The sequence below is a fragment of the Rana temporaria genome, chromosome 9, assembly GCF_905171775.1.
Source record: "Rana temporaria chromosome 9, aRanTem1.1, whole genome shotgun sequence".
Classification (NCBI taxonomy): Eukaryota; Metazoa; Chordata; class Amphibia; order Anura; family Ranidae; genus Rana; species Rana temporaria.
The window spans coordinates 101,139,365-101,154,208 of record NC_053497.1 but is presented as its reverse complement, the minus strand read 5'-3'; the positions used below and the strand labels follow the sequence as shown (position 1 = coordinate 101,154,208).

Here is a 14,844-nt window from a genome sequence, read left to right as displayed (position 1 = left end):
GAAATGTCATGGATCTGCCACCTAAGGGTTAATAGTGCAGACTGATTTCAGTGATTGGCAACATGCTGCCTTATTTAAACACCTCAGCAGCTCTGTGTCTTTGCTCTCTGATTTGCAGCTCATACCTGTTCCTGTGATCCGATTTGTTTCCTGTGTTTGACCCGACTTGTTTGACTACGATTGATCTCTGTTATCCTGACCCCGGCCTACCTTGTAACCACACTCAGCTCTACACTGCTCGATATCCTGTTGCCAAACTTTGCCTGTATCCTGACCATTCTCTGCCTGTGGTCTATACCTACATCTAATCGTCTGTTACCAAACCTGGCTTGTCTGACTACGTATTCAATGTTTCCCCAGCCCTGCACCTACCAGCCTGCTTCTTGTTTCCTGCTGCACCAGCTGAACTGACAAGACCAAAGACGAACCAGGCACCCATACACCGACAGGCACTTGCGGCCACTGTTGCAACACCGGTGGCCTTGAGTCAGGGTTGTAAGAGCCTTCCCACTGCACGTCATTGCCTTCCCACTCACAATTTTTTTTGCAATACGACACTGTGTCGCTTTAACTGACAATTGCGGGGTTGTGCGACCCTGTATGCAAACAAAATTGACGTTCTTTTTTCCCACAAATAGAGCTTTCTTTTGGTGGTATTTGATCACTAACGCTATAAACGAAAAAGACCGAAAATTTTGAAAAAAGCAATATTTTTTACTTTTTGCTATAATAAACACCCCCAAAAATATAAATGTAAAAAAAAAAAAGAATTTTTTATTTCTTCTTCCATTTAGGCCGATATGTATTCTTCTACATATTTTTGGTAAAAAAACAAAAATCGCAATAACTGTAATGGCTGTGATCTGCAATTGTTATCAGGACTGCAACATTGCGGTGGACAGATTGGACACTTTTGACACTATTTTGGGACCATTGACAGTCATACAGCGATCAGCGCTAAAAATAACCACTGACTACTGTATAAATGTCACTGGCAGGGAAGGGGTTAAGTGTGTTCCCTCAACGTGTTCTAACTGTAGGGGAGATGGGCTACTACTGACATGACAGAGATCACTGTTCCCGATGACAGGGAACAGAATATATCTGTCATGTTACTAGGCAGAACAGGAAAATGCCTTGTTTATAGACACATTCCCCTGGTCTGCCTCTCCTTGCCACGATACCTATAGTTAGCCCAATTTTTTTTTTTTTGGTATTATGTGAACGGTGATTGAGTAAATAGATACCAAACTTTAAAATTGCACACACTTGTGGAACAACGCCAACATTTCAGTACTTACAATTTTTTTTACAGGTTACATGTTTAGAGTTACAGAGGAGGTCTAGTGCTAGAATTATTGCTCTCCCTCTAACTTTCACGGTGTATTTAACCTGTGTTTATCTGGCTTTGATGCTAACCAGTACCTCACCAGTCACTGACCTCACCGCACATCCCTGGTGGACAGTGGTTGTGTTCAGTTGGTACTTCTTTTATGCTCTACATACAGAATCCTGAAATGAGGGGGAAAAAAAACATTGAAAGAGCAGCTTGTAGTGGTAGCAAAGCATGCAACACACAGCAAGCAGGGAAAATGATTTGGAAAGTAGGGCATCCAAAGTCAAACCTGACATGACTTTGAAGCATGTTCAAACCATTGCAGGCAAAACTGAAGATTTGAATGAGCAGTTTGCAGCCTTCATGAACAAATCAAATGATGCCCTAATAAAAGGCCAGAAGCCTGTAAGTAGAGGGAGGACATGTGCTACTGTTACTAAATGAAAAGCTGTGAACCTGATAAACTCAAATAGAGATGGCAAAGTTAAATCAGACAATAGGAAGGCAAGATCTATGATCTCTAGGAGATAGCTGTTGACTGGCTTACTTAAGGCTGGGGCCCTTAGAGAGGAAATAGCTAGGATTCCTACACCAGCTTTGATTAAAAAGTGGAAGCAAGTGTCTGGGAATAGTAAATCCAATGGATTTGTTGTCAAAGACTGGGGCACATAAGCTAAAGAGTGCCATACTGCGAAGTGATCAGCAGCAGGGCAATATATAAAGGCAACAGTGGGCACCCCGCAATGAACCATTTAAAACATCAAGAGGTGGAGCAGGTAGATTGGATGATAAAGCCAGAAGATGATGTGAAAAAACAAAGACGACGCAGATGCTTTCCTGACAATGGCTCAGTTAAAGTGTTTCCCTATTGTTTTGAGGACAATGGACTTTCATCTGGAATTTTACTTCCATCTATCTTAGACTGCCAAAGACACAATGTGGTTGATTTACTAAAGGCAAATCCACTGTGCACTACAAGTGCAGTTGGAAGTGCAGTTTCTCTAGATCTGAGGGAAGCTCTGAAATAGGGGAAGCTCTGCTGATGTTTTATCATCCATGTGCAAGCAAAAATGCTGTTTTTTATTTTCCTTTCATGTCCCCCTCAGATCTACAGCGAATGCACTTCCAACTGCACTTGTAACGCATAGTGGATATGCCTTTAGTAAACACCCCCCCCAGACAAGCTGTTCTGTTAAGCAGGTTTAGCAAAGGCCAATTGATCAAATACTGGGGTCCAAGGGGATTTTCGTTTACCCATGTGCAATATGGGGGTTCTTTCTTCCTCTGGATAAAGGCTCTCAAAGCTGCTGGAAAAAAGGCAAATTTCCATTTTTTCCTATATTAATAAAAGAAAAGACCACACAGCCGTATATTGGAGCACACAGAAAGCTGGAGACTGCCTGGTCATCCAGAAACATGCATCAACCATCAGAATTGATGGACATTCCTCATTTGAAGTAACAATTAATTGGGTATATCATTGTTCAATGTTTAAACTGAGGTAAATGGATATGGTCGATTGCTTATGCATGCATGTCTACAGTATTCATAGAATAGTTTTTTTTTCTCTGTGCCTTTGAACCCGTTTAACTTTCTGTACACCTTTTAATCCAGTAAAGATACCCTGTACACCAGGGATATGCAATTAGCGGACCTCCAGATGTTGAAAAACTACAATTCCCATCATGCCTCTGCCTTTGGGTGTCATGCTTGTGGCTGTCAGAGTCTTGCTATGCCTTATAGGACTTGTAGTTCTGCAACAGCTGGAGGTCCGCTAATTGCATATCCCTGCTGTACACCATACAGTGGGTGACCGGGATATTGTGTCAATCTCGCTCCCTTTCTCGGCTAGATTGACCACGTACGAGCCCCATCCCGGGAGCCAGCGCCCAGCCGGCTCCCGGGATGGGGAAAAAAAGCCGTCGTAGAAGCGACGGGGATCCGACTTGGATTCCCACCAATTCTAGCCGCGGCGTTTGGTATGAATCATGAGGGGGAACTCCACGCCAAATTTTAAATAAAAAAACGGCATGGGTTTCCCCCCAGGGGCATACCAGGCCCTTAGGTCTGGTATAGGTTGTAAGGAGAACCCCCCCTGTGCTGAAAAAACTGCGTGGGGGTCCCCCTGCAATCCATACCAGACCCGTAACCAAAGCACGCCGGCCGGTCAGGAAAGAAGTGGGGATAAGCGAGCGCCCCCCCCCCTCTCCTGAGCCGTACCAGGCCACATGCCCTCAACATGGGGAAGTTGGGTGCTCTGGGGCAGGGGGGGGGGCGCACTGCGGCCCCCCCCACCCCGTCCCCATGTTGATAAGGACAGGGCCGCTTCCCGACAACCCTGGCCGTTGGTTATCGGGGTCTGCGGGGGGGCTTATCGGAATCTGGGAGCCCCCTTTAATAAGGGGGCCCCCAGATACCGGCCAACCACCCTAGGTGAATGAATATGGGGTACATCGTACCCCTACCCATTCACCTGGAGGCAAAGTGTCAATAAAAATAAACACGCGACACAGGGTTTTAAAATAATTTATTAGTCAGCTCCGGGGTTCTTCTCCGCTCTCCGGGGGTCTTCTCCGCTCTCCGGGGGGTCTTCTTCCATCTTCTCCGCTCTCATCTCGGCGCTCCCCGGTTCTTCTCCAGCTCGCTCTCCGGTGCCTTCTCCTTTAGGGCTGGCTGCCGCCATCTTCGTGTTGGCTCAATTACTAGCGGCGGCGCAGCCCGCTCTTCTTTTCCATCTTCTGCCTTCTTCTTTTCTTCAGATGTTGACGCGACGCTTCTTCCCGCTGTAATGCCGGGTGCGCGGCTCGCACCGATTTATATAGGCCTCTTATGATGTCACAGTCCCATCATGCTCCGGTACCTAGGTACGACAGCGGAGAAGATGGAAGAAGACCCCCCGGAGAGCGGAGAAGACCCCCCGGAGAGCGGAAAAGACCCCCCGGAGAGCGGAAAAGACCCCCCGGAGAGCGGAAAAGACCCCCCGGAGAGCGAAGACTCCCGGAGCTGACTAATAAATTATTTTAAAACCCTGTGTCGTGTGTTTATTTTTATTGACACTTTGCCTCCAGGTGAATGGGTAGGGGTACGATGTACCCCATATTCATTCACCTAGGGTGGGGGGCCGGTATCTGGGGGCCCCCTTATTAAAGGGGGCTCCCAGATTCTGATAAACCCCCCGCAGAACCCGACAACCAACGGCCAGGGTTATCGGGAAGAGGCCCTGTCCTAATCAACAAGGGGACAGGATGCTCTGGGGTGGGGGGCCACAGTGCGCCCCCCTGCCCCAGAGCACCCAACCCCCCCATGTTGAGGGCATGCGGCCTGGTACGGCTCAGGAGGGGGGGCACTCGCTCGTCCCCACTCCTTTCCTGACCGGCGTGCTTTGGATACGGGTCTGGTATGGATTGTAGGGGGACCCCCCCCCCCCGGTTTTTCGGCGTAGGGGGGGGGTTTTCCTTACAACCCATACCAGACCTAAGGGCCTGGTATGCTCCTGGGGGGGAACCCATGCCGTTTTTTTATTTAAAATTTGGCGTGGAGTTCCCCCTCATGATTCATACCAAACGGCGTGGCTAGAATTGGCAGGAATCCAAGTCGGATCCCCGTTGCTTCTATGACGCGCTCGCTGGAATGTGCTTTTTCTATTCCAGCGAGTGCGAGATGTCGGCACCCTGTCGCCCAGAATCAGCGCGATGCGGTCGTGCTGGAAACACATTCTCGGCAACAGGTACAGTATTTTGTGCCTATATTTCCTGGAAGATTGCTGTACAACCTGACACATATTTAATCAAAGTAAAAAATTAAATTCTTTACATCAGTTAATTATATGTCTTGTGTTAAACAACAATCTTCAAAAACAGAGCGCTTCCTGTTCATCTTTTGTTCTTTCCCAACAGTGACATATTAGGGGTCTGTCAAATTAGGACCTGCAGATGTGTTTGTCCACATAGCGCAATATAGGCTGCCTGCACACTGCTCCACCCACAAAAAAGAAAAGCCGATTTACACAGGATGTAAAGCAGGGGAGACCAAACATCCATTCCTCGATCTACCCTGTACTGAAAGAAAAAATGTAAGTGGCGATGATATACTCACTTTCAGATCTTTTATTTCCTGGCCCAGACAGTGGGGCCTTTAACCAAGCAGATCTGTGCTTGGTTAGATCCTTTAAATGACAGGGGGGACATTGGGGGTCTATTAAACCCCTAATGTCTCCAAAAAGAGTACCTGTCATTTGTCCAATGCTATCACATGGGGGGTTATTATCCCCTTGTAAAAGCAATAAAGTAAAAAGAAAGAAAATTAAAAAAATAAATAAAGTTAACAAAATAAAACGATAGTAAAATATATATATAAAAAAAAAAGAAATTGCCATAATGCCCATTGCCCTGCACACACCCACAAATGCAAGCGCACAACCCACACCCAAGGTGCACACGTGTAGGTAAACCTTGGTTGCACCACACGTATGATATCACTGCGCCGTCAAAGTGAGAGCAGTAATTCTAGTGCATGAGATTCTGCTTAAATATAAACTCATGAGCTGTAAGGGCTTTTAAAACATCACCTATGGAGATTTTCGGGTACCAAGTTTCTGCGATAGGGCAGGCATAGGCAATTTTAGGATTTGACATGTTTGGTATCTATTTACTCAATGCAATTTCATATTTTATATTTCACAAAAAAAATGTATTATAAGTGTGTGTCTGCACTAAAATATAAATTGTTATTTTTTTCTAGAACATTTTTGCTTGTTAAACAGTTGGGCAAATATTATGTAACATAAAAAATTGCAACCATCATCTTTTTATTTTACAGGGTCTCTGCTTTCAGAAAATATATAATGTTCTGGCGGTTCAAGTAATTTTAGGGTAAAAAATAAAGATGTTTGACATTGGTGCAAGTTTTAAAAATGTTTGCACACATGTAAACTAGTTAACTAGTCTTTTCAAACCATTTATTACAGAAAGTTAATTAACACTTAAATAGTGGAAGCACAGCTTAACCATTTGCTGACCGCTGCTAGACTATGTGCTTTGGCAGAATGGCACGGGTGCGCAAATGGGTACCCATACGTCCCTCCATCACAGGCTAGCGGGCTCAATGTCTGCCGGTGGCACGCGATCATGACAAGGAGAGGCAGAATGGGGAGATGCCTATGTAAACAAAGAATTTACCTGTTCTGCTTAGTGACATGACAGGGATCTACTGCTCCCTGTCATTTGGAGCAGTGATCTCTGTCATGTCCTAGTGAGCCCATCCCCCCTACAGTTAGAACACACTGAGGGAACACACTTAAACCCTTGATAGCACCCTAGTGTTTAACCCCTTCCCTGCCAGTGACATTTATACAGTAATCCGTGGCAATTTTTAGCTCTTTTTATCACTGTATAAATGTCAATGGTCCCAAAATAGTGTCAAAACTGTCCGCCATTACTAATAAAAAAAAATTGATAATAAAAATGCCATAAATCTATCCCCCATTTTGTAGATGCTATAACTTTTGCGCAAACCAATGTATATACACTGATTGTGATTTTTTTTTTTTTAACCAAAAATATGTAAAAAAATACATATTGGCCTAAACTGAGAAAGAAATATTTTTTTTTAATATTTTTTGAGGATATTTATTATAGCAAAAAGTAATATTTGTTTTTTTTCCAAATTGTGGGTCTTTTTTGTTTATATCGCAAAAAATGAAAACCAAAGCGGTGATCAAATACCACCAAAAAAAAGCTCTATTTGTGGGAAAAAAATATGTAGATTTTGTTTGGGTGCAATGTCGCATGACCGCGCAATTGTCATTTTAAGCGATGCAGTGCCATATCGCAAAAAATGCTGGTCATTAAGGGGGTACAATCACTAAACTAGCCATTGTAACCCAAATCATAGGACAAAGGGATAGTGTGTGATTTCATATTTTGACCATAGATACACTTTAAAGTGCATCAATTTTAATATTTGTCATGGTCCTTTGCGAGTACCCCGTTTATACCTGTGCGATTTCTCAAAATGACAAGATGAATCACATTGTCATCTATGGTGCCCATTCACACCCAGGCAATGAGCTTCCATAAATATGCTTTGTTTACACTGCATACAAACAGGCATATACAGCAAGGCATATTTATACATATCACGTGTATCTTGTTTTTTTTTATAAGGCTTTAAAGGAAGGCAGCCACATGTAATTAGCAATGGTGACGCCATCTATGACGAAACGCGCAGGGCGGAGAAAGGAAGCACGTATGCTGGTTGGTCGGCCACCATCTATGGATATGGCCGACTGACCGTCATTTATAATATCCATAGATATTCATTCTGTATTCTTTGCAGTTTATGTGAGCGTTCTACTGTGGTTTTAATAAAGTAATTTGAAGCTTTTACGCTATTGAGAGCAATTTCCCTTTGTATTCTTTGCCCATATATCAATCTGATCTACTAGGGGGAAGGAGCCCTGTGAGCTGAACTGGTACACATCCGGTTCTGTTCTATGGATTCCATCGGGCTCAAAACAACGGTGTTTTACGTTTTAATTAATGTTTATTAAAGTTTTTCAACATAGGAATATTACAATCTCGACTTTTCATTGTACAGTCATCAAAACAGAATTTAGGAATTATGCATACCTTGTGCCAAGGCACTTGAGAGTTCAATCTTAACATCAACAACATCTAGAAGGATCTTCAAATGTGAGCTGAATCACGTTAACAGGACAATAAACCCTGGCCAGGTCCACTATGTCCAGGACTTCGAGTCCTTCTCCATTCCCAGGCCATCTCGGGTGATCCACCTGCCCGGAAGAGCCTGCTCCCCATCCAGCTATCGGGGGGAGCCCAACTCCTCCAATCATGCGAACATCTCACCAGAGAGTCCAAACTGACAATGATCTCTTTGTAAATGAACACACATTAACCCAACCTAAAAGGTGTAATTCTAAACCCAAAAGCAAGAGAAGTAGAAAGAATAGTAGGAGTAGAGGAATAAAAGGGACAAAACAAAGTGGGGAAGGAAAGGTTGGGGGGGGGATGGAGGAGCTACGAACCATAATGCAAGAATAACTCTAGGTCTCGATCGTCCTGGGGTCCTTTGATAGATATTGAATCCACGGGTCCCATACTTTATGAAATAACTTCATTTTATCTTGCGCCAATGCTGTCAACCCGTTTAACATAAGCCAAGATAATTTGCCTTTAAGCTGTTCGAATGGCAGGGCAGCGGACCTCCAGTTCCTGGCTATGGTTATTTTAGCAGAAATGAATATAAACGTGAGAAGCCGCCTTCGAAATTTGGAGGCTTCCACTACCCCGCCCCCCAGAAGTGCTTGTTTTTGACGATTTTATCAGGTTTATTTGGGTGAGGGAATATATAAAATTGTAAACCCTAATCCAAAACCTCCTAACCTTGGGGAACTTCCACCATATGTGGCAAGTGTACCTGACCACATCCTCTGAAACAAATCGGGGTAGCTCCCGGCACGAAGGCTGGCAGTCTGGGCGGTACGATGTACCATCTCAATAAAACCTTTATAGTTTACCTCTATTATAGAGGTATTAATGAGCGATTGAGATTCTGTTTCAGATATCGCATGCCATTCCTCTAGGTCAAGGGTTTCCTGTAAATCCTGTTCCCATTGGATCATATAGTTCAGATTTGTCAATGCACTCGTCAATATCATATATATGACAGATATATGTCCTTTGATTTTATCATATTGACTTACATAAATGTTCCATGGGTGTCAGTGTTGCTAGATTCCTCTTACGGACTAGAGTTTGTACAAAGTGAGAGATCTGAGTGTATCTGTATCGTTCTACTGGCAGCATTTGATATTTGTCAATCATAAACCGCTCGGATAGCATACCCTTTATGGTCGCAAATATCAGCTATCCGCATCAGACCCTTATTTGTCCACCATTCAAATGCAGAGGGAGTGAGGCCCGGGGTGAATGCTCTATTTTTCAATAGCGGTACTAATGGAGAGTGAGGAGACTTGAATTTCTGAGATCTTGAGAGCCTATCCCATATTTCTAGCGAGAAGGATAGAGTAGGACATAATATAATAGTGAGTTAAGCCACCTGAGCAGCATAGAAATATTTTTGTAGATCAGGTAGACCAAGTCCCCCTTTTCCGTTTTGGACCATAAAGTCTACCCTTATTCACCCTAGGCCTCTTATCCCCCCCAGATATACTGGAAAAGTTGTCTTTGGAACATTTTAAGGTCATTTCGAACTAATATTACTGGTATGGTGCGAAAGAAATATAATAACTTCGGTAAGACGTTAATTTTTATTGAGTGTAGTCTGCCAAACCACAATGGGGGATGGATCTGCCACTTTGCTAAATCCTCTGTCAACCGCTTAAAGAGGGCTGGGTAATTCTTCTTGTATAACGTTCTGATAGTCAAAGTAAAATGTATACCCAAATAGGGAAGTGCCTCCGGTTCCCACCTGAATTGGAATGACTGTTCAAGTGTTGCCTGGGTGGAGCTTAGTAGTGATAGGTTCAGTGCCCTAGATTTGCTATGATTAATTTTTAGCCCAGAGATGTCAGAGAATGGTTTCAAGATACAGCTGTATTTTTTTTACAGCACAGTGGGTCTTTCCCATGCTGGAGTTCTCCTAAAGGTGCCTCATCCTAATCCATGGACACATATGATATAATACCTGTATGAACACTCTAGCAAAGGGGGTAATTTTTCCAGTTAAAGGCTCTGTAATCACAGTGCACTTTATGGATTATCCATGTACTGTATTGTTGAGTCATTGAACTTACATTTCAGTAGTTGAGTTTGCACTGAGTGCACTTTGTCACTTTCTTGAGAATTTGTGGTTTTTGCTCGTTATATATTGGCAATCGGCTAACAATTTATTGATGTTCATCAGTTGTCTTGTCATATGAACGATGGCACTTTTATGCATTGTGCATTACATATACTCATACGTTTACATTAATACTTTGTTACGGTTTCAAATAAGTGTTTGTGTTATTTATCAATTGTTAAACATTTCCGTTAGCACTTTGAGGTATGTGTGTTTGTGAATGCACATATTTTCACTTATTTTTTCTCACCGGGTAGTGCATGTGTTTTATTTAATTTAGTTCATTTAAAACCACACGGTTAGCATTTTAGTTCAGTATTAAGTTGCACAGTTTACTAATCTGGTTCTGATATTCAAAGAGCAGTATAGTATTAGGATTTATGCTTGCCATCTACAGAGTTAGATGGTAGATTTGAATTAGTTGATCAGCTTAACTTCATCTACTGCATTTCTTTTGTGTATGCTCATCTGTACCCTCCAATGCAACATATTGAATTACAGCTTTCAGTTTTATGCCTACTCTAAAAGCTGACCAGAGATGGGTAGTTTTTACACTAACGTGCGTGTCGAAAAAAATTAATTTCCCCATCCACATACGCAAAGTGGATGGAGGAATCCCCCATGTATCCAGTACCTGCAAGTAAATTTTCTTCAGCCCAGGAATGCAGTCCCCAATTTTGCCAGAAGCAAGGCGACCAACCCCAGATGTTGCTCCAATGCAAACAATTAGTATCCATGTTCCTTTGTGGTCTTTAAATCGTTCCTCCATAAATTTTATCTAAGATGAAAAAAAAAATCAAAAGATTGAATAAATATTATGAACAAATAAATGAAGCAATTCTACATTTTTAAGTTGGTTTTTCCATGAAACCGCAAACATATGGGTATTTTGGAATAATATGGCAGACAAAGCCTGATTTCCAGGAGCTTCTCATGTGCAGTGGGTTAGTCTGGTTCCTATTAGTAAAAACAGTTCTGCATACTAACACATCATCAAACATATGTGGAAATAATAACATGAAATTGCATGTAAATAAAAAAGTGTGAATATAAAGTCATTAAAAAAATATCCAAACAAGTCCAAAACTGTATTCCAGTAAATTGTTTGAGGTTAGAATTTTCAAGAATCTCTCAGTCTAAACAAAGTGCTTAACCCATGGTTCACTAATATAATACACCAATATGTGCTACCACCATCAGAAATGCTCACTCATCTCAGAATTAAGCCTATATAAATATTACGCTTTTAATTGGTAAAAAGGACCCTCCTTCACTCCTTGACATCTGTACTGAAATACAATAAAATCTGAGTGTCCCCTTTAAATTCAGATCAAAGATGCGCCACCAGACTCTGATCCAAGACTCAAAAGAAGTGGAACCATGCCATAGTGCAGTTATTTTATTCATACGCAAGTTAAAAACTTTAGAAGCATTGAACTCACAGCTTGTAAAAAAAGGGAAAAACACTGCGCTAAACCAAACATAAATTATGAAACAAAGCCGCTAGCACTCAAACAAACAAAGTAAAGGAAATAGTGGAATAATGCAGCGCTAAATAATGTGCACAATGACTAAAAAAGCACAAAAAGTGAAAAGTGAACAAAATGTGAATAAAGTCTGTATAAACACCTCATACATGAAATATATATAAAGTCAGTGTGAAGGCTCACAAAGCAAACAAAAAAATATATAAATATATATATGAAGTCCGTGTAGGGTCCTATATCACACTGAATGTGACACTAGGTTGGTGAAATATATCGCACAGTGCAGTGCACTTAAAATTCCATAAGGAAAGTGATGTATAAGAACATGGTCATGATGGTTGAGTATACAGTTGTCTGAAGGGATCAACAAGGCATCATATGGAAAAGGTAAGTAAAGTAGGGAACTCTTAGGCCCCATACTCACGAGCAAACATGTCTGCTGAAACTGGCCCGCAGGCCAGTTTCAGCAGACATGTTTGCTCGTGTGTGGGCGCGAGCGGGCCGAATTCCAGCAAACATTTGCCCGCCGGGCCTTTTCCCAGCAGACAAATATTCCTGGACTTGTTTTAAAACAGCCCGCTGGAATTCAGCCCGCTCGGACATGTACGGTCGTCAGTACAGACCTACCGTACATGTCCAGCCGCCCGCCGTGCCTCGCATGCGTCGAATGACTTCGACGCATGCGTGGAAGCATTTTAAAGGCGGGCCGCCCACGTCGCCGCGTCATTGTCGCGGCGACACCGCGTCATCGACGCGGCGACACCGCGGACACGCCCCGCGTATTGTTTACGCGCGGACTTCTGTACGATGGTGTGTACAACCATCGTACAGAAGCCCTCTGGCAGACATGTATGGTGAAAACGGTCCGACGGACCGCTTTCACCATACATGTTTGTCCGTGTGTACCCGGCCTTACCGGAGGGTGTGGACTTAACTGTTTTTAGGACAGTAAGTCTCATGAGCGTAGTGGTCTCAGCGGACCTGAATCTCTGCGTAGAAGAACTCCCCAGATGGTGGTGGCTGGACACGTCAGATGAGGTGAGTATCACCGATCACAGGAACTGGATGGACGTAACTTCAATAGCAGGACATAGGTGGAAGGCCCCAATGGGCTCGAGGGGCAAGATGAAAAAACGGTAGGAAAGAAAAAAACATGCTCCAAATGGTGCAGGTCAAAACAAAACTACGACAGGTTTTATTGGTATACAAAATATAAAAATGGATCACGTGAACAATATAGATAAAAGCAGTATGGGGTGCTATAACTGCTATAATGCATTATAGCACCCCATACTGCTTTTATCTATATTGTTCACGTGATCCATTTTTATATTTTGTATACCAATAAAACCGGTCATGGTTTTGTTTTGACCTGCACCATTTGGAGCATGTTTTTTTCTTTCCTATACCGTTTTTTCATCTTGCCCCACGAGCCCATTGGGGCCTTCCACCCATGTCCTGCTATTGAAGTTACGTCCATCCAGTTCCTGTGATCGGTGATACTCATCTCATCTGATGTGTCCAGCCACCACCAGCTGGGAAGTTCTTCAACGCAGAGATTCAGGTCCGCTGAGACCACTATGCTCATGAGACTTACTGTCCTAAAAACAGTTAAGTCCACACCCTCCGGTAAGGGTACCCTACTATACTCACCTTTTCCATATGATGCCTTGTTGATCCCCTCAGACAACTGCATACTCAACCATTATGACCATGTTCTTATACATCACTTTCCTTATGGAATTTTAAGTGCACTGCACTGTGCGATATATTTCACCAACCTAGTGTCACATTCAGTGTGATATAGGACCCTACACGGACTTCATATTATTATATATATATATTTATACATTTTTTTGTTTGCATTGTGAGCCTTCACACTGACTATATATATATTTTGTTTATGAGGTCTTTATACAGACTTTATTTACATTTTGTTTACTTTTCACTTTTTGTGCTTTTTTAGTCATTGTGCACATTATTTAGCGCTGCATTATTGTTCCACTGAACTCACAGCTTCACAAAGAGTCACTGACTCTTGAACTGCAATCAGTGTATAGGAACAAATCACTTTCGGTCTTGGCTATTGACCAGAAGCTACATTGCCCGGCTTCTTGTCCAACATGTAGTGCCACTTGCTCATGTGACTTCCTCAGGGCTGCACTTCAGCATGGTTCCTCTTCTTTTGGGTCTTTGAACCCGCATTTGTGATCTGAATTTAAAGGGTAAATGCAGCATTTCTTCTATTTTGGTACAGATGTCCAGGACCAATTGATCCTTTTTACTAAGTGGATAAAGCGTATTTAGACCTGTATATTTATATAGATCTAATCAGGGCCGATCCACCCTATAGGCTCACTATGCAAGCCGCTTAGGGCCCGGCAAAGCTGCGGAGGGCCCCCCAAATTACTAAAGGCCCCGCCTGGTGAGAAGTCATTTTCGTCCCCTCACCCCACTTCTCAACTCGCTGGCTGCATGGGCGAATAGGTAAGAAGTCAGCACCCCCGGCTTCTCACTTTAATGTAAGATGTCATTTCCGTCAGCAGAACACCCCCTCCCCTCGCTTCTCAACTTTAATCTTTAATGTGACATGTCACTGTCAGCAGCGTCCCCCCGCTTCTCAACTTTAATGTGACATGTCATTTCGGCAGCCCCCCCCCGCTTCTCAACTTTAATGTAACTTGTCATTTTGCTTAGGGCCCCAGGGAGGTCAGAATCGGCACTGGATCTAATGCTGAGGTGTGTAAACATTTCTGATAGTGGTGGCACATATTGGTGTATTATATTATTGAAGCACTTTATATGGTTTGAGAGATTCTTGTGAATACTAACCTATCAAACTCTTAATTGGAACACAGTTTTGGACTTTATTTGGATATTCTAATTATATTTACACATTTGTTACTTACATGCAATTGGATGTTATTATTTTCACATAGGTTTGATGACGTGTTAGCAGTTTAGCAAGCACTGTTTTTACTAATTTGTATATATATATTTTTTTTTACGCTATTACTCAAATTTTGGCAATGGTATTGAAGCTACATTTTAATGTGGCAACACATTCAAGTTTTTTTTTTCCTTGAGTCTGGTTCCAATAGTCTGAGCAAGTTTGATTCTAATGGGCAGCAGTTGTTCATATCAATACGAGTCAAGCAAAGGGGTTTTGAAATTACCACATTACTGACAAAAGGGAGT

At 42.6% G+C, this 14,844-nt stretch overlaps 1 protein-coding gene across 1 annotated transcript in view; it reads right to left on the bottom strand.

The window, feature by feature from the left end:
* Window positions 1-14,844, bottom strand: part of SLC16A2 (solute carrier family 16 member 2) — a 310,780-nt gene that overhangs the window by 32,148 nt on the left and 263,788 nt on the right. Inside the window, exon 4 of the mRNA XM_040323984.1 lies at window positions 10,794-10,937. Within this exon, the coding sequence (XP_040179918.1) occupies window positions 10,794-10,937 (144 nt within the window). The remainder of the gene's footprint in view (window positions 1-10,793; window positions 10,938-14,844) is intronic.